General features: G+C 42.6%; 1 protein-coding gene across 1 annotated transcript in view; it reads right to left on the reverse strand.

Moving 5' to 3' along the window:
• Nucleotides 1-14,042: 14,042 nt before the first annotated feature.
• Nucleotides 14,043-26,155, reverse strand: part of KCNK1 (potassium two pore domain channel subfamily K member 1) — a 35,348-nt gene continuing 23,235 nt past the window's right edge. Inside the window, exons 2-3 of the mRNA XM_037392796.1 lie at nucleotides 19,587-19,982; nucleotides 14,043-16,676 (exon numbers count right to left, since the gene is read on the reverse strand). Coding sequence (XP_037248693.1) covers nucleotides 16,417-16,676; nucleotides 19,587-19,982 — 656 coding nt within the window. The 3' untranslated portion in view covers nucleotides 14,043-16,416. The remainder of the gene's footprint in view (nucleotides 16,677-19,586; nucleotides 19,983-26,155) is intronic.

Here is a 26,155-nt window from a genome sequence, read left to right on the forward strand (position 1 = left end):
ACACTTGCTCCCAGTAGAGCCCTCTGATTTCTCTCTAGTCTCAGCTTCTTGCTCCCCAGCATCACTCTCAGTCCTTTACAGCTGCACCCACCCCAAGCAGCAGCTACATCCTCCCACTGGCTCCTGCATCCCCAGATCAGGCCAGGGTGCTCCACAGCTCTGGCCCTGGGCTGGGGAAAGGTGCAGCGAGCAGAAGCTGGGCACTTGGGTCTTACCTTTCTCCAGGAGTGAGGCCAGAGCCATTGCACATGCATGGATGCACTGCCCTAGATAGGCTGCCTGCAAGGCTGCTAACACCTCCTGCGCCCGCCAGCACGGGTAAGAGCCACCATCACTCTCTGCTGCAGGTCTTCACTCCATAGCTAAAGCTGCCAGGATTTGTTTTACCAAGTGTTTTCCCTGTGCACATTGCTTAGATTTTTGCAATATTCCTTTTTAGCCAACCTGTCCCTCTGCAGGGGAGAAGCTCCTGCCCTTCAAACAAGACCACAGACCTTTCGCCACCCAGGCACTGGTTGCTGGTACCTACCCCAGCTGCCTGGCCCTGGTTAAAGGGAGAGCTGCCTCAGCCCCAGAGGATACACTTCTTTCTTTAAGGAGCTCAGCAGGTCTTTCTGTGCCTGTTCACTCGCATTTAACCCAGCCAAGTTAGCAAATGTGTTTGGCTGAAAGAAAATGACAACATCTTAAAGATAGAAATGAGTGTGATTTGGGGGCAAGATTTGCTCCGCTGAGGAATAATAACTCCTCCTTTAAGGTAATATCGACTTTATCTGTTGCAAAAATATACAGCTCTGTTTACTCTCCGTTGGTATTTGCCCAAAGGTCAATATCGTCTAGATCTCAAAACTTATCTGGCCACACAAAAGAGCTGCCAGATTTTTACTGAACTCATGATTCCTTTTGTGTCCTCCTTTTCCTTATCTGGGCATCCAGGCTGTCATCTTTAATTATTTTAAAATGAACTGCCACATCTCATCTCTTTTAGAATATTTTATCCTCTGTACATTCTTGTATTTCTTCCTCATTCACAATACTAAAAGGAAAGAACTGATTTTTCTTCTTTGATTATTAGTGGTTTAGCTCTCACTTCTTAAATTGGGGAAACTTTTAAAAACCCAATTTTTATTCAGCTTTCTTATTCTGGTTCTCTGGTGTGAGTGTCCTTCCTAGCTGCTCAGGTCTCTCCAGCAGACTTTTCTCGTATGCTGGATGATGAGATGCCACATCCTACAGTTTGCCTGGAACGTATCAGCTACATGACACTGGAGAAGGACTCCGAGAGACCAGACCAGGTGATATACGACCCCCCCCTGCTCTGCTGCATTGCCCCACTCCTCCTGCTGCATTAACCACAGCTCTGACATCATGACCACTGTGCCCCTCCCCACCAGCCCAAGCACCATGGCCCTTTCCACCCTGACACAGTTTTTGCTAATAACTGCTATCTGTCTAGGCATAATAAATTTGTGCATGGAGTCTGCAGACTCCAAGCTATACTTCATACCAAAAAAAACCATCCAGTATTTCACAGTTGCACCCTTCTCTGCAAGGAGTGAATGTGCCCATCAGTGTACATCAGTACACCCAGCAGTGTACGTCACTGTCACAGGGCTTGGATATTGTGTGGGATGTCGGGACAAACACCAAAAGGACTGGCGTTTAGGATAAAATTTTAAGAACTCTTCCTGTGAGTGTCATGAAGGGACTGAGGACCTTTTGTAGATGTTTAAAGTGTTTGTGAAATGTCCATACAACCCTTCCTAGCCCCTTGGCACCTGAATGTTCCCAGATCTCCAGAGCTTTCGCCTGCTGTCCCCATCCGTGACAGGATGGGTCCCATGGGGTGCTGTGTTACTGCCACCAGCACCAGCAGCCCCTTGCTCATCGCAGTTGTGGTCTGGGAGAGAAGGAAGCTGCTGCACCCCGTGGAGATGCTGGGCACTTGAGGGGCATTTTCCAAAGGTGGCTGTGGCGTGTAGGCACTACTCTAGAAAACAGGCAAGTGGTCGAAAAAGGTGACTGACAAGAGCTCTGAATGGGAGAGAGGAGGAATTGTGACACTTAGAAAGCAGCTTTTCTTTAAGATTATTTTCATCGTGGACTCTTATTTGCAAAAATCAAAGCCTGATCTACACAATCTAGTCCCACCATAGCATGGGCAATACGTCAATAAACGCCTAGGTATCTACATTTCTATTTGTTCAGCACACCACATGCTTCTAGTGATCTATAAAATACAACTTGGAAAAGCGTGGATTAAGTGAAATACGTTTTTAGCATTTTGATAATCAGAGACAGAATGTAACGAAGCAGCTCTACGCCAAAACACTCAAACCCATATCTTATAATGCATGAGCCTGTCGGGAGCCATTTATTTAGTATTTTATCATATTAGGCTTAAAATTAAGAAGTAAGCTGTACAAAATTACAATCACATGAACCTCAAAGACAAGAGGTAAAAAGCCAGGTAGGTAAAAGCCAGGACATGCAGATACAGAGTCGAAGTGGACTGAGTATACAGGCTGGTAAGGAGCGAGGATGAGACATGGGGCAACAAGCTGCACTGATACGGACATGGAAATAATTAGAAGACGTCCAGAAAGTGCTGTACAGCACCCAGCAAAGCAATCAGAGCTCCACCCCGGAGAGCAGAACAGTAACTGGCATCAGAGCAGAAGCTGAAATGAAAGCTGACAGTGGAACAAACGTCGGTCGGTAAAACACAGGCTGATTATATACCAGTTAACATTGATTCAGATGCCAAGAATAACAGCAGGCACTGGAACAGAGTGGGGGAGTGCAAGGCACTGAGAAAGAGCTCAGCACAACAGAGCAGGAGATGATTAAACAAACAAACAAACAAACAAACAAACAAGCAACCCCCCACCCCAAGGAGGAAATGCTTAAAGCAGCACGAACAGGGAGCTGCAGCCTTCTTCTGTGGGAAGCAAATCCCGCGGTGAGCCAGCAGACTCGGCAAGCCAGCAAGTGGCAACTCTAAATTACTGGGGGAAAATGGATCCGTGTTAGCCGTTAGCCAGCATATGCTTGACCTTTCTGAGAAAACTGGCACAAGTGCTTTTATTAATGATCATGGCAGGGAGATGGGTTGGCGTGGAAGGAGGTTTGATTTCCGGACCATCTGCGATGCCGCCTGCCAAGCGATGGTGAGGCGCGCGGCCACCAGCCAGCCCTGGCCCAGGACAGCATCCCTCCTCAAAGGCAAGGGAAGGTGAGACCTGCTCATCTGCACTTCTCTTACACAGGGGGGCTCATTTAGCTCTCGAGCACTGGCATTTGGATTTGGGGACCTGCTGGAAGCCGTCATGTGAACCGAAAGCACCATTTGCCTGGGAGTGGCATGTCCAGGCTCTGCATGGCCACCTCTTACTGCGAGAAAGGGGAGGATGACAAGAAGGAATGCCCAGTAGGTTAAACCATGTCAGATCCTGTATTCCACGACACTTAAAGCCAGTGTTTCTGTATCCATCAAGCCGTTTCTTTTTCTTTCAAGCACACATGGGAAGTATTTTTCACCTCCTTTGTTACATTTTATCAACGAGCAGGGGTAAAGTTAGGCAGAAAACAAACCCCATCGTGTTTGCTGAGAGGAATTAGAAAATGTGATCCTAGAAATAGCTGGTTATTATGTACAAATGCAAACAGATGGAGAGTGCTGCAAAAAAGGTTATGCCAGTCGATAGCATAGATTTGTTGGCCTCATCTCTACAGAAGAATTTAGTACAGTGACTCACAAGGATTTGCTTGTAAAGCTGGGATGTACTGCAAGAATTATAAACGGCGTAATGACTCGGGTGAAGACGACGGCGTAAGAAGATTAATTGGCAGGGGTGTTACTAGCACATAGATCGTAAATTAGCCCTTTTCCCTCCATGCCTATGGTGCAAGACAAGGCCTGTGTTTATAGCGGGTGACCGCATTATTTCACAAGAAGAATTAGGTAGCCCTGGGGCTAGTAAAAGTATGAAATGCTATGGGGAAAAGAGCGTGGCATAATTCACCTGGGGTCACAGAAGAAGGTCTGTTGCCACATGCTGAGATGTTACCAAGGGATGCTGGGGAGGAGGGTGATCTGGGTGTGACTGCAAAACGCAACGCTGCTGCTTAGCCTCTGGGACTCGATGCTTGACGGCCGGGGAGACGCGGCAGCAGATCCAGGAGGTACCGGGTGAGGTGTTTTCCACAGTGGCAGGGAAGGAGCTGGTGCTGGCTAAGGCGCTGCAGCAGCCTCATTAAGCTGTCAGTGTGCACTTATCACCTACCTTTCAAAAGGATGATTTTAAACATACAAATGGGAAAAGGGCTACTCAGAAACCAGAGATTGTTTTCTACATTTCTTAAGGGTAGATTAAATAGCCTGTCTTGTGCAGCTGTGCTAACAGAAGACTGAGAGAGGGTTGGATTTCATTTCAGCAATAAATACAGGAAAGGAGAGGAATTATTTCTGTTCAGATAAAACCTGCTACAAGATCAGCCAGGTGTACACTGACCCTGGAAGAATTCGGGTGGGAAAGAAGAAGAAGAAGATATTTAACTTTAAGAAATAAAGTGCTGGAGCCACCTTTGAATACAGATACTGGGAGAAGGTATCTTGACTGTTGCAAGATAACATCAGGTTAGGTTACAGAAGAAATTGTGTGAGCACAGGGCTGGTTCTTAGTTTTGAAAATGATGGTGTGAGATATGGAGTTTCAATTCCTTTAGTATTATTCAGAGTTCCAGTTGAAAGGAGACTCAGTCACATGTGTTTGTGACACTGGATTTAACCGTTCAATTCCATGCTAAGCCAATTCCCTGGTTAGCCCCAGGCTCCAGGACAGATTTTGTCTTTCTTGCTTGTTGCTGTTAATTTTGATTTTCGTTTTTATTCTTTAGGGCACTACAGCTGTCGCAGGCAGAACAAGGTGTTAGTCCAAGTGCATGGGTGCCTCAGTGGCACAGAGATCACTTTCAGGCACCCCACCAGTGCGTGTCCCTCCTGACCGCATCGTGGTCCAGGTCAGCTAAGACAACTTTGCTTGCTCCATTCTATGACAATTTAAGTTGCATTTGATGGCTTTCATGTTTGACAGCTGACAGAGCATGAAACTGATGGAAGGAATACGATGAAGCAAAGCATTGCCATCTGCAATTGCCAAGACCTTGCAACTGATGGACTTTTCCTTTGACCTGGACTGAGTCCAGTCCTGCAAACATTTCCACACAGCCAGTACACCTGGCCTGGGAGAGACCTCCTCATTTTGGGGGAAATTTACCTACAGAAACCACGTGAATTTCTAAAGTGGGGCTTTTAGCCTGTACATTTCCCAAGCTGAATGCTCATCCAGGCTTTCTTGTTTTATCAGAACAGAAGAACCAAATCCTATTGACAACAAAGAGAAAACATTGCATATAAATACCCCAAGAGGTAACAACCCATTTAAACATAACTAAAGGACCTCTTACTTAAAGTGCATTTTTTTTTTTTTACTCAGGAATATTTCCCAGCCATTAATCTGCAGTGTAAATGGGCATGAAGTCTTTTTCCTCAACGGGAGTACTGTTGCCTAAAACCTCCCTCAGCACCAGCCTTGCCCAGCCATTAAACAAACACTGGATGTATTTACACCGAGCCATTTGACTGCAGCACCTCTCACAGGACTGATAACTGAGTAAGACTTAAGCCTGTTCAAAACATATACAGCTCTGCTGTGGCTGTAAAACACACCTACAGCCAACATGAACCCTCAGTCCCTATTTGTTTTGAGTTTGCCCCTTTAGATGGCAAATATTTATCCAGCACCTCCCAGGCTGTCACGAATATTTTCCTGTAATCCATTTAGCTGGGCTTCAGATTAAACAGTATCATATAAATGAAGAGCTGTTAATGCTATGGCTTGTGCGCAACATTAAAGTTTGGATGCAAACTAGGTCAAATTTACATTACAATTGCTAAGCCCCCACAGGAGTGTACCATGGCTGCTGCATGGGGGCAAGATTATAAATTAAATCTGGCAAGAGAGGAACAGAAACTCACATCCCAGCTCACTGCCTGTTTTTGCTTCTTCATAGTCCTTCAGAGACCAGTTTGTCATTGAGGAGCTGAATTTGGGCTCTTGGGGTTGAAGGAGAAGGTCCAGGTCTCGTACACACTTCTGAGACTCGGATAAACTCTGTGTGTTGATACTTTCATCTCTGGTAAAATAGTAGCAGAAAGAGGAAGGGGACAGGATCTGGCTGCATTTCTAGAGAGTAATAGAGCTGTAATCTCTCAGCAGCAGGGATTATAAAGTCAGTAAACAAGATAAACTTGGTTCCTTTTGAGAGAAGTGCAGAACTACTGGGTGAACTTGGAGCTGTAATTCCTGTATTATTCAACACATGGGTTTTCTACCGATTTTGTATCTCACACCTCATGAGATGCTAGGGGTTATTAAAATGCCAGATTGACCACGTGGCCTCAGGGAATGCCTCAAGGAGCTGCCAACATGATGGCATTAGAACACCGTAATTTGCTGATGCAATGCCTCTAAAAATCATTTAAAAATAAGCTTGGATTGCATTCAAGAAGGGTGGTACCTCCTGGATTACAGGATGACTGCAAATCGTAACCATGATTAAAAGGTAGAAAAATAGCAAGCGGTTGTTAGCTGTCTTGCTGGGTCAGTTTGGTGCAGACACATCCTCTTGTTTCTTGGGATGCAGCAAACTGACCTTCCTGTGGTCTCGCTGAACTGGATTTTGTGTACTTCCCATTTATTCCTGCTTCTCTGCTCTGGCTATCATCTCTGGGAGTTTCACCCCGGCTTACATTTTGCAGCTGGGGAAGAGAGTCCTGCGTGACTATTTGCCCAGTGAATCTATTTTTGTTGAAGCATTCGGTGTCAGCCTTCCATCATTCTGTTTAGCCACCAAACTCACATTTGAGGGCATTCAGAACTAAAACCTTTCGAAAAAAAACTATCGACATGTTGAGATAAGTTTTTCTTTCAGTGTTGTCATGAATAAGTGGTTTAGGTTAAGTCATTTAAAGAATCACCATCAAAGGTATGAGCGAAATAGTTTTAACAGGCATTTGTGGGAGTGCTGCTTCACAAAGCTCGATGGCGATATTCACTTTATTACCTATCACACAGATAAATCACACAAAGAAGAATCAAATTTAAAATTAAGCTGGATGTGCTTAAAGTGACTAAAGACGTGAAAGGGTAAGGGAGACCCTCCCGTTGAGTCATGAGGTTCAGAGTGGACCCCCTTGCTGTCTAAACTCTTAACAGAGCTCAGCTGCAGCTAGAGTCAATCTTAGTCTCAGACTTGGACAACAGTTTATGTCTAAAGGATGATTAAGGTTTCTTCACAGTTTAAGGTTGACCACAGGATTTTAGCAGCACTTAATCATTGACTAATTTAACTTCTACAAAGTGAATAAAATAGGATTTACTACAATCACAACAGTACCTTAATTACAGATCCAAGATGGTAATACTTATACTATACTTATTACGAGATACCTAAATCAATTCAAACACACATGCACACAGACAAAAAGGAAGAGATGTATATACAGATATAGATATAAATGTGCCAAAGTATACCTGTTAAAATTCCCCTTGAATTCAGCAAAATACTCACCTCAAATGTCTTTGCATTTCTCAGCGGGTGAAGGGTTGAGCCTCAAGGAGCAGCGGTATCAGCCCAGGCCCACCAGCTTTCGGCAGTGGTACCACTGATTTCACTGACCTGGGAGTTGGCGAGCTCTGAGCAGCATCCCCCTCAGAGACAGATGCAGGTCACACCCGCTGCAGCCCAGGAGAGCTCCAAAGGTCTCACTTAGGACCACTGTTGTAGGGTTGGAGATGATTTGGTTTAGCCAGTGGTAAATTTCCATCCTGGCCACAACCTAAGTCACTCATTACTGGAATTTTTTAAAAATATGGTGGTATCGTACCACTTGCATTCAGATAGTGTTGCTAGGCTTGTTAAGGGATGTTATGGTTCCAGATAAGGAGCGCTCCAAGGCTGCCAGGTGGTGGTGTGGTTCTGATAAGGAATGTTTCTGGTACAGTCAGTGCCGTGCTCCACCTCAGCCAGGCGAGAGCTGCTGGTGCGGTCAAGGGGCGCTTAACTGCCCGACTGGTTACACAGAGGCCACGGCCTAACGGGGATCCCTGAGATCACTGAGTGGTCCAGGGAAGGGGCGAGATGCACAACCACAAATGCGTAACTTGCGAAGAAAAAAACCCTTGAACCTTATTAGTCTCCTTTGTGAGAAGATGAGATAGCAACACCTGCACCATCAAGATTATCAGTAACTTGGCAGATATTCACAGGTTTTTGGATTGTTTATATGGAGGTTCTCAGTACCTGGCTCGACTCAGGACATTGCCTCACCCACACTGGTATCCTGGAGTTAGGTCTCTTGCCTCATCTGTAAAAGGAAATTCCAGCCTCAGGAGCATTTTAATACAAGCCAGACCTCACTAAGGGGGTCGCAGCATGAGTGTCCCCAGTGCACATCACAGGGACATGTTACAGCCCCACAGCAGCTCCAGTGAATGCAAGAGATTTTTTTCTTGTTTTGAGCTGTATTCTGACATTAATAAAAATACATCTCTCCTCCCCGCAACGCCCTCCCTGCAAGGTGCTTCACTCCCAACCAAGGGCACATTTGTGCTCTCAGACGCGTGCTCAGCACCTTGTTGATATCTGAGGTGCAGCCAGGAGGGCAGGATTGCTGAGTTATCCCTATAGCTTAAAACCAGTGCTCTGAGACTGCCTGAAGTAAAGGAGCAATTGTTCCTTCTGGCAGGTCAACTTGTGTTTCTCTGAGCTCTGACAACCTCTCACATCCTGAAGGTCAACAGAAGATGCAAAAAGCTCCTGGCCAGCAGGCTGGGCAGGTGGGCTGGAAGGGGGTTACAGAGCTCCTGGTTCTCATAGGGCACAGCAGATTGTGTTTAAAATCAAGGTCTCTGTTTCAGACACTTTGGACCATCTGGGGCAGAGAGGACTTGGTGCTGCCACAGCCTCTTCCCCTGGCACGGGGCATCTCCCCAGGGTTAGCTGGGGTAGGGATGAGTACCTCCTGTGCCTCAGGCCCAGGTGTGGCACCAGGCAGGCCCCTCAGGGCTGCGCGAGGAGAGGGATGAAGGCAAGCCTGGGGGTCCCCAGGGAGATGGAAAGCACGGTGGCAGTGGCATGGTGGCTAACGCCATCTCCCCTTTCTGCTCCATGGCCACAGGCCAGCCCCTCCGCAGAGGTACCACCCTGGGTGCTGGCGGGAGCGTGGCACCCTGGCTTCAGCACTGCACTGAAAAATGGATGTTAAAAAACTGACCCAGGAACAAGCTGAGCTTTTGACAAGACGCTTGTGTTCAGCGCCCAGAGGAGCTCAGCCCGCCTCACCTATTAAAGAGGACACTGAGGGATGCTCATCTTCTCAGAGCAAGCTGATAGCTAATGTGGTCCGTCACTTAGCAGACAAAAACATAACAAAGCCCTATAGAAATGCTGCTTTTGAAACAATTCATTAAAAATCGTGCAGCCAGACAAAGGAAACAGGAAATTGTTAACAGAGAAGGTAATTAGCATCTGGGACAGGGGATGAGAGCTGAGGCAGGGTCTCTGTCAGACTTGGAAATCCCATCTGTTCTAACACAGCTACTGCCGAAGTCTTGGGTCCTGCAAGAGGTCAGGGACGAGCATCACAAGGGTTGCTTCTGCCTTTAAAAACACAGAAATGCATCTTTTCTCTGAACATCTAATTTTTACAGATTCATTAGTTCCTACTTCTCTTTGCAGTAAACTTCAAAGCCCCCTCCCCCAACTCAGCGTGGAAGATTAAAAGTAACTTCAAAAAACAACACTCCCACGCCCCAATTTGATAACCCTGATATCAAATTATTTCCTTCCTTTCTTCACATTGCAGCAGGTGCAGATCCTTCCCCAGGGGCTGGGGCAGGCTGTACGCCCTTGCTCCCTCCAAATCCCACCGTGTCCCCTCCTTTCTTGGCAGTCTTTGCTATTTACCTTTGGCCTGAGAGCAGCTGTGGTCTCTCCTCTTGTATCCCATGAAGGCTGCTCTCCCCCGGGAAGCCCCATCTTTTTGGGGCCGGGGATGTTGCTTGCAAGCCTTCCTGGGGCAAAGACTGCCTGCCTCCATGTTCCGTACGACCCTGGAAAGCCAGTTCTTTTTTCTCTGAGCATGGGTCAGCAGTACCAGGTCATGCTCCCTGGGAGGTAGAGTATGAAATAAGGTCATCTGTTCTGTATTGATTGTTTCTTTTCTCTGAACATGCAGAAGGAATTTGAGTTAAATGGATTATGGATTTTAATTTTTGCATACTAAATTTCAAACAAGGCCTTATTACCTCCTGCAAATAGGATTAATCTCCAAAAGCAGCCAACTAAACATTTGGGAGACTTAATCCCAAAGGTGGTAATTGTACTTTATTACTGGACATCAATACTTTTTGCATCTCTGTTCAGAAAGCATGCATCAAATCACAGCTGCCAATTGCTAAACAAATTTAACAGATCTTTGTCCATATGCAGGAAACCAGCCCCGGAATGCAGAATTAGAATCCACTAATTCCTATTTAAACTGATACTACAGTTTGCTGTCTTCTGTTTATGCAAGCGTGCTGATTTCTGCCCATGCACAGCTGAGACAGATGCTTTACAGTTGTAGGATAACTTGGAATTGCAGGTCAGAATAAAATCAAAGTCTAAATAATGCCCAGAAGGACAGAAACAATGTACTTCAAAAGAAAAATAATTTAATTCTTCTAGATGAGCTATTAGTTTTTATAGTCCCTACGTTACTAGCAGCATGAACTCTGGCTGATGTAGAGTGCAGCCGGGTGAATCATAAAGTCTTTACATGCAAGACATTGGAACTAGTTTTAGAAATAAACTAGTACATTTACTGGTGGCTGCAGCTAAAGTTAACACATACTTACGGGCAAGGATGGGGCTTTCCCAGTGACTACCCCTCACCTTTTCCCATCACCACTCCTTAGGACAGATGACATACGAGTCCCTTCTGGTCTCGCCTCTAATCTCACCTCACTGCTTGCTGAAGTGGCCCAGTTAGGCACTGGTGAGCCCTGAGGGACAGCCAGCAGCTATTGTGAGTCACATTCTTAAACGGGGAAGATAAATTCAGAAGGCTGAGTGGGTTGAACAGTCTCAAAAAAATTAGGCATAGAGAAACCGAGTCGCAATTCTATGTGCTACTCCAGGTACTTGCACATATATACTATATGCTCAAAACTACAAGACCTCTGGGATCAGCACAGAACAGGTTGGGGGAGCTTTGAGCCTCCCAGGAGGGTGGGTTTCTCACTTTTGAAGGCAGAGGGTTCACTTTTCTCGTTCCAGACAGCCTGGACTCTAAAAAGGGAGGCAGCCCCACGGCCAGGCAGCACCCTGAGCCACATTTGCCCCTGGAACGTTTCAGCAGTGACACTGACTTACACTCCTGCTCACGGGTCTGAGCACTCAGTGAATTTCATACAGGAAAACTTGTTAAGATAACAAGCATGACTTGTTATGTTATTCAGGGAGCACAGGGACCATCTACACTGGGAAAATGCCAAACCGTTTTCCTGATTTGTAACACATACAGTGCAACTGAAGTAACAGAGAGCTGCAGACTATAGACAAATGGTGAAAAAGCTAATTCTGCTGAACTTTGTTTCAGATAACTTTTGGCAATGTCCTTTCCTCCTTCCTTCCTCTGGAAGCATTTTCCTCTTATTCCTAGCGACAGGCAATGAAGCCTGGTGAAAACTATGTGGTCACTTAGCAGTCTGCCAGGATGATTTTGTCCTGACATTGGCTGTCAGCCCGTGCACCTGCTCCCAGCCACACTGTCCCTCCTCATTATCTAAATCTATCATTTGGCCTCAACTGCCACACATGAGGTAGTCCTGTTGTCAGCTGAGGCAACAGCTCTGACAAACGTGCATCATCACCAGCAAAATAACTGCATCCCAGCACTCATAATCAGTGGCAACATGATGACCTTTGAAGATAATTGGGACGAGAAATCCATGATAAAAAGCAAGTAGAATGGTAACTTAGGAAGTGATGAGACTAACTCTGTAGGCATTAAAAATGACACACATCAAGTGCCTAATACGCATTAGTGAGCATGTGAATTTGCAGAGCTAGTCACCATGATTTCAAAAGTTACCATTTCTGTTTGAAACAAGCAACATGAAGATACACACTTGTTTTGGCTGCCTTGATACACACTACAATAATGACAATTAGCAGCGCAGAGAAGAGAAACCCTATTCTTTTGTACCAGTGCGTAGGTAGAAGAGCACTGCTTCCAGTTTATTTTGCTTTGGTAGAAAGCAGAATCTAGAAAATGAGTAATAATGTAGTAACATTAGGGCAGTGATGTTTTCAGCAGCTCATGGCTCATCTTGTACATTTCTGACTACTATTTAGAAAGCAAATGGTAAGGCGGAGCTGCAAGATCTAGCATTGGCAAAGAGGTTCTGTGTACATTTCTACCTACCAAGAAGACAGCAATGTCCAAGTAACGGCACGTAAAAAGCCTTCCCCTTCCTTTCTTCCCTTTTTCAAGAGATCATCTCATGCAGTGTTAGTGCTACCCCACCTGGTCACTGCAAAGCACTTGAAACTGCTTTGTGGGAAACAGGTAATCTTCATTTGATTCTGTGAGGGACAGTCTCATACCAACCGACACAGAAAGCAGGTGCATCAGAGTAGCACATCATCTACGTGTCACACCTACGCTGACTTCCCATACCTCCTAGACATTATCGATACAGAGCTGCACATCGCTGGGAGCTGGAAGAATATTCTGCAGAACTGTTGCTACATGCTAGCCCTCTCCTTACATAAGCTCACATGTCTGCTCTTGGCCATCGCCAGAAATAAAATACCGGACTGGACACGCTTGATATAATCCAGAACTGCTGCTCTTATGCAATTACTCTGAGATAAACACCCTAAACAGCTTTTGTAGTGCTGGCATTAAAGCTGCAAACCACTCAAGTCTCTGAAGTTGCCTACTTTGAAAATTACTCATTTCAACCTTCAGCAACTCTTATGTTCAGCCATACCAGGTGCCATTGGTGAACCTTGGGAACAAGCTCTTAGGGAAGAGGAGATGCTCTCAAAGGGACAAATGTGGCTGACATTCAACTCCAAGATCAAAACTCAAGTGGGTTCTTCAATTTTCTTTCCCCCAACACAACTGAATAGCCCACCAATTCTTTCATTTGAAATAATAGTAAACCACATTTATATTTAATGACTGAAAGACAAAGAGAAGATGGCAAATGTCAGCTGTAGCACGGGAATAAAGCTAATAATGGGATATATGCCTCGATCAATTGAAGACAGAGAGTGAGGAGAGGACCCAAGCGATTCTCTTCTGTGTACAAGTAATTTGCTCACATTTCTAACTCCCTCTTGTAACTTTTGTTTCAGCACTATTTTTTTATGACCCATGCTCTCCATCTGGGTTTGCATGCACCCACTTTGCAGTTTGCCTCTAGGAAAGATAGGCACTTTATACTAACGTTCTTGCACAATAATCTTTCTCCTTCTAATTTGGATTCCAGTTTTAACTACTCTTATCTTGTGCATTGGCTTCACATGAAGATGTAAAAGCTGTAGCAAATTAAAGCCATTATTTGCATCAGTGGTATGGATAATCTGCCATGACAGTTTTTTGGATTTCCTCAAATATTGTAGTTAGATTATCAAGACAAGATAAATGTTCTGCCACTATTTGTTACTCGCCATAATCAGTCAGCACCTGGAACACACACATTTTGGAATGCTTTTTTTTCTATAGGAATAATCAAAACATTACTAAGCTACAATTAATATCAAAGTTAGGTACCACACTCACATACTCTGGCATTAACGGTCCCTTCTTGAGTTGAGGAAGGCTAATTAAAGGGTGTATGATCTTGACAAGCGCAGACAAGAGTTTTACACAGTGTGGGCATGCACACACACTGCTAAAGAAAATACTCCCCACTTCGTAGTGCAGGCAGGCAAAAGCCAGACTTTTTATTTAAGTTTAAAATAACAAATACTCACCCACATCACAGCATACTGCTTAGTTTATCGCTTCTGCTTTGAATTCTGTGCTTTCATTTCACGTGTCTACATTTTGCAATTGTGTACACGCTGCAAAGTTAACTTTGTAAATCATTTAGCATCTGTGCATGTCCTTTAGAGCTTAATGTTACACTGAAATTAAAAGAAATCTTGAATTTTAAGGTACTGAAAACAATCAATAAAATTCCACTCAAAAAAACAGTATAAATGTTTCTTGTAGTACAGTACTCACTGTTTTATGTCAGCGTCATTTTAATGCGATAGTTTTCGATAACTGAGTGTATAAAGAGAAGCATAGGGAAAAAATTATCTAAAATGCCATTCTTAAATCTGTTAAACTCTGGTGATTTATGGTATATGTACAGTATATAAATATATTTATGTATATATGTACATATATATTGGTTAACATTAATTATAAATAGAACTGTGTTAACTTAAGCAGTATAAAAATAGCCACTTTCCTGGGAACATGCAAACGCAGTATGCTCTCACCTGATCTATAAAACCCAAAAGAACCAAAACCTTTAGCTCTGGTTTTCTATAAATATAAATTTTAATTGAAGATTTTCAGCTGATTTAACCCTAAAGTAAGTTTTTCCAGTAAAGATATAAAACCTGTTTGAAGCTAGCTATAATTAAGCTCAAACACAGTATATTTTGGGTTATTTACTTTCAAGTATTTTTCCCATGTGCGCTAAATCTAGACACACTGCATCTTTTTTCTTTTACAGTAAAATATTATTCAGCTCTATACACTAAAAGCCAAATTACAGGCAATCTGGCATGCTTGCACTGCAGGGAAAAGGCTCTCCTCTACACTAGTCCTATGTGGGAGGCTGTCCTAATATGGCTATTTGTGCTCCAGATCTTTTATTCATTGCAAAGCATTATCATGATTCCCATATCGTAGATTCTTAAGGCCAGAAGAGAGAGTACTACAACCACTTAAGTCTCATCTCCTGCTCACTGAAATTCACTCTAAGGTCCCTGCATTCAGCACAGTGACTGGTAGCTGGACTAAAACACCTCTCTTGTTAGAGCCAAAGAGGTTCCAGCTTCAGAAGTTGAGCAAGATCTTGACTTTGTAGTGACTTTTCCCAAGGGGAAAAAATTTCGGTTCCATCTGAACCAAATGTGACATTTTTCCTTTTTTCCTGCCGTATGAAAAACTGAAAAATTGTTTTGCCCTGAAACATTCCCTTCTCCTCCAAAGTGCTCTGAGTACTAGTTAGAAAAGCAAAAAAAAAAGGGGCTATGGTCAAACGTGACACTATTTCCATTCCTCCGCTCACATACCTGCTCAGCAGAGAGCATACACAGGGTTGGACTGTGGAAGGAACAGCATCGAGTCCTTCTACTGAACAGACTTCAGCCATCTACTAGGAGAATGCCATAAGCACATGACTATGCCAATTGTGCCGTATGCTTACTCTTTTTCCTTCCATTCCACATAGCCAAAAAACCCTGCTGCCCATTCCAGAGGGCAGAGGACTGAAATGCAGCTGTCTCCCTTGCCTACAATCCCATCTCACTCAGCACTTTGAATTGGTCTTGCTATCTCTCGAGGTTACAAAAGTATTTCATACAAACAGCATGGAAGACTCAAGGCACACTCTCTTCAGGACAACATTTTTCTTGTTATTAGGGGACCTTTTAAGGAAATAGGAAATACAAATGTAAATGGCATGGGCAAAGGAGTGACTGGAGCCTTGCTTTTTAATTCCTAGAATCATTATTTGCACTTACAAGTTACTGGGTAATAGAGGGATGATTTAGATACTCTCTCCTCCAGCATACCTATAGATATTGCTCTGGAAATGTTTTCCAGATTAAGATATTTGGTGTGTTTGGATTAAATATGTGACTACATTTCTGACAATCAAAAGTGCACATCCCACAATCTGCTGTGTCACCCAGCCATAAGATTCGGTGTGCAACTAAACGAGTTGGATGTCAGCGAAGGCCTACCTAACCATGTTGGATGAAGCTGCTTGTGCAAGCCTTTCCCTCTGGCACCTCTGAAAGTGGTACACCTAACTCCTTATCCCTCGAGCAAAAGGGCTTCATGTTCCCAGCCACATCCTACATTGTTTTTTCCCTGATCCCAGGGTGGCTCCCACATTTTTCCCCAGAAGTCTTTTCTATATCAGAAGCCATGAATCTTTGTCAAAGTAGCACAGTCTTCCAGCTTTTATATTTTTAGGAAAAAAAAAAAAAAAAAGGGGGAGGGGGGCATTCTACTTCTTATGGTAAGTAGCATAAATGCACCAAAACAACGGTATGGATACGCCTGTATTAATTGTTTAGAGAGCTGTCATTGGAAGTTGGGGACTGGGAAGTCACAAAAGGTTCGTTTGCCTTCTGATCGTCCTTCATGGAAGCTGCTTGGTCTGAGATGGAAGAGAAGGAGAGCTGGTCATGTTCCATAATATGCACTTGGTCCTCTTCCTTGTCCTTCTTCACATAAAACAACTTCCTAAACTTTTTGAGCTCATGGAGTTCACAGAAAGTCTCCAGAACCACCAACATTGCGATAAGGCCCAGCAACAGATAACCTAGGTGCAAAAAAAAACCAAAACAAAACACCAAAACCAAAGTATTTTAATTATTAGCAAATTAAGTGTAGTTGGAACAATTTTAACTCTGTAACTTTTCCCACCCAACACCTCTGAACTGTATGTTAATTTTCTTTATGACGCAGTTTCAGAGCTCTGTAACCCACTTCGGACTGTCCAGTCCTTTTCTTCCTTTTACGTTCTACAATCAACAAGACCCTCTAGGGGCTTTAATTGTTACAAATGTATAAGAGAAAAATATGTAAAGGTCTTAATGAAACGGAATACTAAAATTTACTATATCCATGCTCCCCCACTTACTTACAACCTTCCTGATTAAGTGCTCTTCAAAAGGTTTTTTTTTCCCCCTTAATATTCCTACATGTTACAAATAGAAGTAAAAATATGGCTGCTAATTATGGTTATTTGTTGTTTGTGCCAGTTTAGCAGGACACCACTTAAGATTTCATGAAAACTTTTGAATTATTTTCCTTCAAAGTTATAACAAGATATCTGACACCCTGCAATGAGTGGAAAACAAAGCAGCTAGAAATATGTACAAACCCAACAAAATAAAAATAAAAAATTACTGTAAAATTACTGCTGGTATTTTAAAAACCTGACAAAGTTGTCTGATGACACCCTGAAGATTATTTGCAATGTTTTACTAACATACATAAACTATCCAAACCTGGAAACATTACTTAAATGATATTACTGATGACTTTGGTGGTATACTGACTTTTTTAAAGGTATTAGTCAGCTCTTATAGACTGAGACTTTTGGAAATGGAGTTTTGCATGTTTAACAGCCTACTGCTTTTTTTTTTTCTTCCCCCTATCCAAACATATGCATCTAGAATTTGAGGGAAGGTGTTAAAAGTGAGCATTTCTTAATCACAATGTTTCATCAGACCCCTTCTACTGATCATTACAATTTAATGAAGAGCATGACTACTTGAATGTTTTATGATTTCAATGAGTAAATCAAGCACAAGCTAAGCATGTAATTATTAGTACAACATGCTTATCCAAAGGCTGAACATTAAATGTGCTGAAAGATCAGCACAGATTAATTATTATAATCTACATATGGTCACTGTTCTGTTACCTAAAGGCATAAATATTTCACCTGTAGTTACAGATCATTCACTGACAATAACACACTCCTCCTCCTTCCAGGAGTACCATTAAATCAATCTTGCAATATCATGTACTGATCTAAAACAGCACTACAGCTAAAATTTATGAATTGTTTTTAAGCTTCACCTCATGACATCAAATGGGAGCTATGCATTAACACAAGGAAGAAGTGACAAAGCTACGCCAACTAAAAGACATCTATAAATCTGCAGTGCGAATTTTGTAATTATCTCAAACTCAGTCAGCTGATCAGCGCTTGATTTAGAAAAGGACTTGTGTTCTCCTAGAAATCCTTGAAAAGCCTGTAGCACTCCTGTATTTTCTGATGTAGAACTCCAAAACTTTTCTTGAAGAAAATTTAGGTTCAGCAAGAGAAAGCATTTTATACACCCTGTTTGGTTCCTTGAATTGTTCACATGAAGAAAAAAAAGAATATTTTAAAAGTTATGACCTTAAAAACTGCTGAAATTAAATATTCTAGAGTCATAACTTTGCCTAAAAGCTACTTTTTCCTTTTAGTATTTTCAGCAGCTTCCTAAGTGTTCTAGGAAGTGTTCCTCAGTTTGCTAGCCAACACCTCCCAAAGTTTGAAAAAGGATAATCTGAGCCATAATGTTTTCTTCTGATTTTGAGTTTTCAGAACAGCTAGAATTTTTACAAGGCCTTTACTAGGCATCACTTTCTCCATTCACTTCACCATTTAGCATCCCCAAGTCAACTCTGCAGATCAGCAGAGTAATAATTAAAAGCTACTGCTGGTAAAATAAACACGACAGGTAGAGTGGTAAAGTCTGCAATGACAACAGGCCTGGCAGGAGAATAAAATTAAGTGTTCTGCTGGCTAGTTCATGCCCTGCTTCAAGGAATGAAAATGTAAGGCCCAGTCTTTCTTCAGGTGAAACACAAAAGCAAGTTAGTGGACCCTTTGCCTACATTAAGATTGCTGGATCATGCACAGGAGTACAGATAAACACATACCAGCCTAAAAAAATGGACCTGACAGGAAAGGTTTGTTTTGGCCATTTAGATCGTTTAACTGGTGTGTCTGATGACCTAGGACTGTGCAGACTAAAGCCCTATCAGAAACCAGGATGCTTCAAAACACTGTCACTGGAGAATATTGCCCTCGGCATACATTCATTCAGAATGCCAACACAAAGTTTGATCGCCTCTTCTGTGTCAAACATAATGAAACAATTAAATTTAAACATTCGTGGTCTTGCTTTGCTATCATCTCAGTCTACTTGTCTCTTTGACAGCCGGTATGTACCACTGCCAGCTTCAGCTCCCATCTGTTACAACGGTGAAGTCAGAAACTTCACTGTTCTGTCTCGTTTCCCATTGCTCCTTGATTCGCCTTTGCCCGCCAGTCATCTCCCCTTATGAGGTGACCTTAGGTTACAAGAACCATCCTCCTGGCTCTTTGATGCACTGAAATCTTAGCCCAAGATGCTCATAACCATTTCCAGAACAGTAATGTGAGCATTTTTTTCTACTATTAATAAGAGTAAGTAGCTATGTACTAGCACAATGGAATTTTGGTTTTAGGTTTTTCTTTCTTAACTGAGAAAACTGACTTTATTTAAAGGTTTCTTCTTTGTACAGCTACCTACAATGCTCAGTTTGCTAGCCAACACCTCCCAAAACAATCACCATCCACAAAATGGAGAGGGAAAGTCTGGTTTTTTGGGTTTTCTTTTGCTGTGGTTCTTTTTTCTTATTTTTTTTATAAAATGTCTTTTATTTAGCTGGTTAGTTTGAAACTTACATGTAATCCCAATTTTATACAGCTCTCTGAATTTTTGATTGTAGCCTTCTCCTGGCACATAGTCTCCGAGGCCAATGGTGCTCAGCGAAATGAAACAAAAGTAAAAAGATTCCAAAAAATTCCAGTCATCTTCCAAAACAGAGAATATTGCTGCTGGGATTAAGAAGAAGCATGAGACAGTGATGAACCCAAGGGCTATAGCATGGATGATCGCAACAACCTGCTTGGAGAAGCCCCAGCGAATGTGGAAATACAGCACAGGCCGCCTGGTGACATATACAATGATGCGCTGTACCACTGCTGTCAGGAAAAGCAGTGTAAATGGGATCCCGATGACTGAGTAGATGATGCAGAAGGCCTTTCCTCCATCAGATAAAGGCACTGTGTGTCCATAACCTGGAATAAAGCAGAGGAGGCATAGGTTGAGCTAAAGCTGAGAGCCCATGTACCAATTTGATATTGGCTATGTTGTATGAAGAAAAAAAAAAAGTAAATGCTTCGCTATTGCTAATTCTGAATTCTGCTATTCTTGAAAAATGCTGTTGAAAGGTCTGTTTTAAGCAGGCAAACAAAGCCTAAGTACTAGCAATAAGCAAGTAAATATTTTGAAAAAATATTTTGTATTTCAAAATTGTGAATGTAACTGTATAAATGCTTTTTTTGGAGAAGGAAGTAATGCCTAGTCAGGAGTGGGAAACCTATGCCAGGAGATCTCTGTTTTATGCTGGGTTTTCCTGCTGAATTATTTGTTCAGATTTAAAAAGTGAGGTAACTTCCTTTACCTGCCTTGTCAAGTGCAATAATCCACACTACAGAAAAATGCTCCTATATCTACTTGTAACACACTCCAAGACCTTCTGTGAAAATCATTTTAATTACACAGAAGTATTGTAATTATCATCAGCATTCCATGCCATATACTTCTATGCTTCCGCAAGTTGTTTAGACGATAATCCATCAGAGGATATCTAAAAGCAGATCAAACAATTTCACAGCAAAAGTCCTGGAATCTAACCACCGTGGCTGGATTTTTGCCTAGGCAGATAATGCTAGAAGTTATCAACAACGATAAGCGCGGAGTGCAGGAATGCACCCGCTGGTGTAAGGCTGATCACGGCCAGCAATCTAAATTCCACAAACGTGTGCAATTACACTGGTACCCAGCGCAAGCAGCTATGCTGCCAAAGCACACTCCGCCAGACAGCCTGGTTCCAAACGTAAATCATAGGCACAGAACAGTAAATCCAGCATAAACCAGGAATGCTTTCTTCTGTTTGCCAACCAAAAAATGAGCATTTTGTTTTCACTGCTGCAAGGAAGAGGAAATCTCTTGAAATTTGGTTCGGGCAATCTAAGGCGATACCAAGCCAAGCAAGTGCAGACAGACCCTAGTAATTCTGCAGCCCCAAATCTGCCAGCTCATTCAGGTTACGTTAGTGCTGCACAAGGCATTTTCCAGAGCTGCTGCAGCTAGCTATCTTGAGGAGCCCAGGCAGAGCCCAGTGCATACAGGGTTATGCTGGTTCTGGTCTCTGCACTGGGCTCACTCTGCACTTGCCCAGCTTGCCCGGTGCAACACTGGGCTGGGCAGACATACCCTGAGGGCTCCTGGGAACCCCCTGCCTGGTCCCCTGCTCTACCAGCCCCTGCAGGTTTTATATGAACACCAGAGATCTCCCCTCTGCCATAATGAATTTAACAGTAAAAACATTGCTCTTAAGTTTTCCAGCAGAGTAAGAAAAGGAAATTTTTCTTTTATTTAAGATGCATAGAGACACCTCCAGACAATGAAAGGCAGGCAAAACATCTTACCATTACAACGTACAATGTCTTAGAGAAGAAACACGAGGTGTAGTTTCTCTATGTTAGCTAACCCAATAGGAAACTTCAGTTGTTTTTGAATTTTAATGGCACTATGAATAATTTACCAAAGCTCAGTCTTTTGAACTCCAGAAAATGGTATTAATTAATGGCTTTTTTTCTTGCTCACCTTCTGTTTGCTTTATCTGCTCTAAGATAACCGATCATAACTGCACAGCAGACACAGCTGAATCAGATTTATGAAGCTTGCAGAGGTTTCTCACCTTGTGTCCTACTTCATTCCTAAAAAAGCTGGACATTTGACTGGCATTTCTGACTACCACTGAACTGACGCTTTCTTGGCCCTGTCTATCAAAACCCCAGAATCTTGCCCCTCAGAGGTATCCAGAGAGCCACCAATGCAGATCCCATCACTTCATATGTAAAACTATGACTGGTTTTGCAGTGAGCATGACTTCACATTTTATCCACACTCATTTCAACATGCCATTTTATTGTGCAGCTGCTCTGTGGCTCTTGCATCCTCCTTACTGCCTTAAATAATTTTGTGTCTTTGCTAAACTTTTTTACCTCCCTCTTCCAGGTCATTTATGAACATGTTGAACACTACAAGCTCCAACAGAGGCCTTCAAGGAACAACCCTTGTGATATTCTCCTGCTTCAACAACTACCCATTTTCTCCTACTCTGTTATCTTTCCCTATCTCACATCATATGATGACCAGCCCCAGCTGCTTAGTTTTTCTGAAAGCACTTTGTGACAATCAACTCAAAGTTTGGAAGAGAAGAAAGATGTGTGTTTGGAGAAGATCATAGGGCATCCAGAACTGACCCATGTGACACAAACACAAAAAAGGCAATTGCGTCGTTCCATCACATCAAGGTGCCTTCAGTAAAGCAGAACTAGAGGTGTGTTACTTGAGTAAGACACAGATCAGACCTCATTTGGACTAATTACCTCATTCTGTATATCTACACTTAAAAAATGAATTCATGCTAGAAGAAAAGCAGAGAAACGTTACTGAAACCATCAGGGGAACAGAGACTATTTTATGAGAGGAAGATAAAAGTGGTTGGCTTCCTCAGCACTGCTCAATGGAGGCTGAAAAGTGATACAGCATCTCCCTGTTAATACATCAGCATACAAGTACTATCAAGGGAAAAGAAATGCTTTAGATGAAGAATAATATCGCCACACAAACAAATAGCTTTGATGTAACATGAATAAATTTAGTCTAGAAATTAGAAAAAGGTTTTTAAACTTTAGAGAATATTTTTGGAGCAGCCATCCACTTTTAGTACTGGGGAAAGAACCCAGTTACGTTTAAAATGGAGCCTAGTGAAGCTTGGTAACTTTATTTTTGGTGCAATATCATGAGGCTACACATTACAAGTAGAAATTGAGCTTGCAGACATAGAAAGTCCCTTGCAAGCTCCAGGTTCCTAAATTAATATGTGTTTGCACTGTACAATTAATCCAAGCTTTCATTAATTTGAATTCCAAACATCTGTATCTTGCATACAAAAAAACCCCTAAACCTCCAACACATTTGTCAGTTCATCACGCACAGAGCAGGTTGATGGTGATTTAATTCCAGTCTCTGTGCTGACCCAGACAGCAATCATCTCATTTCTTGGTAAGGAAGGGTTCTGTTACCTCTCCAATACTTCTCTCATAATTCCTTCTGAAGGACAGACATTATCCTTCCAGGTGCTACATAATATGCACCCAGACTCAAAGTAAAGTGTAGAATGAGAAAGACTTTACTACAGGAAAGTTCTTTCCCCATTTCACAAATTAGTTGAGGTGCCTGAAGCAGATGCTACCTTCTAAGGTCTGCTCTGCCATTCTGGTGAGATTGTCACATCCTTTAAGGTATAGCCGAGGGGATTTGTGTATCTGCTCCTCAACTGCTAACAATTACAGGAATTATAACCCTAAAGAGCAGTTTCAGACTGAGGTTAGAATATACATTCCACTCAACCAGCAGCAGTAAGAGGATGATGTCTTCCAAAAGCAATGGATGGGTGATCAGCGTTTGCTTGCTACTCAGGATACAGTCGCTGCCTGGGAATCATTATATTGAGAAACTTGAGCTAAAACACTCACAATTTATGAGGCTACGGCAAGTGGGAAAGAAAAGGATTTGTGTTTTTCCTCAGTATGAAATTGCTTTTATGTGACTTTTCCTAACAATGCATATAATCCTAGTTATCACTGTACAAAAGTCATTAAAAACCCCACCCCAACAGCCATACATTAAGAGACAGGAAATTACAGATCTGAGGTAGAAGATACTCCATGTCTGCTTTCAGACACTTGTGCTCTATTGCCTCCCATCTCTGCGCTTGCACCTGTTTGTAGCTTCTTTGTGCTGTAACCTCTTCAGGGAAATTCCCTCCTATAATCCCTCTGTGTGTGGGACTAGCACACGCTAGTTCTACATAAATAATGGATAATAAAATGTATGTTGATTTGCCTTCTTCAGTGGAAACTGCCATGTTCATAAGTTACAATTTCAATCCTAAGATATTCTTTTTGTTATGAGAAAAGGATGCTCACAAAAAGGGGGCTACTTATGAAGACATCTCTTTATCAAGGAGAATTGCTATGGGTGACTAGAATTAACTTGTCCATGTAGCGTATCTGATAACTCTCTTAGTGATTATGAAGACAGACAAGATTTCTCAAATGCCGTATTTTCATATGTCTAATGCAAATATCAGACAACAATCACCCATTTAAAAGCACTGACCTTTGAAAAACCAAACCCTCAGATAATCCACCCAAACTCAGAGATGAAGTAACACAAGAGAGAAAAAAAATATTACTCATGTATAATCCCTTCTATTGTCTATTCATACCTTGGAGGGACCATTCCTTCAAAAAAAGCTCACAGGAAAAAAAAAATATGTGTGCAAGGTAATCAGGATTTACCAAATTATGTAAGATCAATGCTCCATCTAGCTCAGTGTTTTGAGACAGACCATATTTGATTGATCATACAAAGAACAAAACCCCACAAGATGTAGACAGTTGTGTCTCAGTTCTGTTCAGATAAGGGTTTCTTTTTTCTTTAAATGTCATTCACTCTTATGACTTGGAGGACTTCTACTGTTAGACGCTTACATAAATACATAAAATGTCTTTATCTTCTGATGTAATTTCGAATGTCATCGTAGTCTACAAAAGTGCTTATTTTTAAAAATCATTTTAAATGCTCAAATCTTTTTACATTGATCTCAGTGCTGTGAGTTATATAGGCCAATTATGCGTTCAATAAAACATTTACTCTTCAATTTGCTTTCAAGTTAGTCTTTTGCTCTCATACCTTTCTAAAAAGGCTTGATCATCACCTTTCTATGCTTTTCAGTGGTTTGTATCCCTCTTGTGTAATTTCTTCTTTTAGTTATTCACTCTTCTATCTTATCTGTGTCTAATTGTTCCTGCCAGATCACTTTGTAGAGAAATACACAGAATTAGTCATTGTATTCCAGGTAAGATATTTTCTCCCTCCACTTTTATATGCCATCACACTCTGTTTTCCAGAGTCTCTAGGTACCTTAGAACAACGTCCAGCTCATAACAGCCTATGTCAAACCCAGCACTGCATACAAGCATTTCATATTGCGCTTCCACCCTGTGTTAGCCTGGCACTTGCTGGCACTGGGTGTTTTCTCCTTTTCAGATGCTGCTTTAACCAATCTAAGCAGTTCTCTTCATAGTTCAGTCCTTCCTGTTCATTAACTGGTTTTCTCTCTGGTCAGAAACTGTGGCCACCTTACAGGTCTTTCAGGACGTCGAACTGAGCATTTAGTGCCAGAGTGCAGAGGTGCTGCAATTGTGTTGTGGTAACTCAGCCTGGAAGGAAGTCTCCAGAGGCTGCCCCAAAGGTTGGATGTTTGCATGTTGTAAATTGATCTGATATCAGGTGAGGCAAGCAATAGGCAAACAGAAGTGCCACAGCCCTTGGAAAGGTTCCCCAGACAGCCTCTCCCAGGCTATGGTGACAAGCCTGGAAGGTGTGTATGCAGGCTGCAGCACTGGCTCTATCTCTTGCCCCTCTGGTACGCACTCCCCAAGACACCAGCTGTCCACGATTGCTTTCATGGGCTGGTCCTATGGATGGGGACCACCATCCACAGCATTAAAGCTCATTCCTCCCCCTTCACAAATTAAACAGTCAACGCTTTTGTGTTGTCTGTTTTCTCCCACCAGGTGCTCCTCTCCCTCTTTCCTACCACAGGTTTTGTTAAGCACTGCTCCCTCAGGTCCCCTTAGCCCCTGACCCTGTTGCAACACCACCAGCCCTACTCGGCACCACCGAGCTTCTCAGGGCAGGGAAGGGGTTTTCTTCTGCACATCCAGTGTCCCTGCAACACACCCATTCAGATGGCAGAGTCATAATGCGCAAACCCAACAGGGCAGCACAACACAATAAATGTGCTTATCCCTTTGCTGGTTTGAGTCACTGTCCCTGAAGAGAGGTCAGCTCTTAACATCTGCTCATAATCTCAAAATGCCCCCATAAATGAAGTAAATCTCGAGCTATGTATTAAAGTTATGCAAGGATCTTTCATTCGTTCCAAGCGCAACATGACTCACTGGAATATGATGATGATGAAGGTCAATAATATTGCATGATTTCTACACTTATTTTTGTAAGCCTTTGACATTTTCCACTGTGTTTCCACATCCTTCTTCATAACTGGTCTATTATCTTCTAAGATAAAAAGGAAGTGTCAGGT

Source organism: Falco rusticolus, chromosome 6 (assembly GCF_015220075.1).
Source record: "Falco rusticolus isolate bFalRus1 chromosome 6, bFalRus1.pri, whole genome shotgun sequence".
Classification (NCBI taxonomy): domain Eukaryota; kingdom Metazoa; phylum Chordata; class Aves; order Falconiformes; family Falconidae; genus Falco; species Falco rusticolus.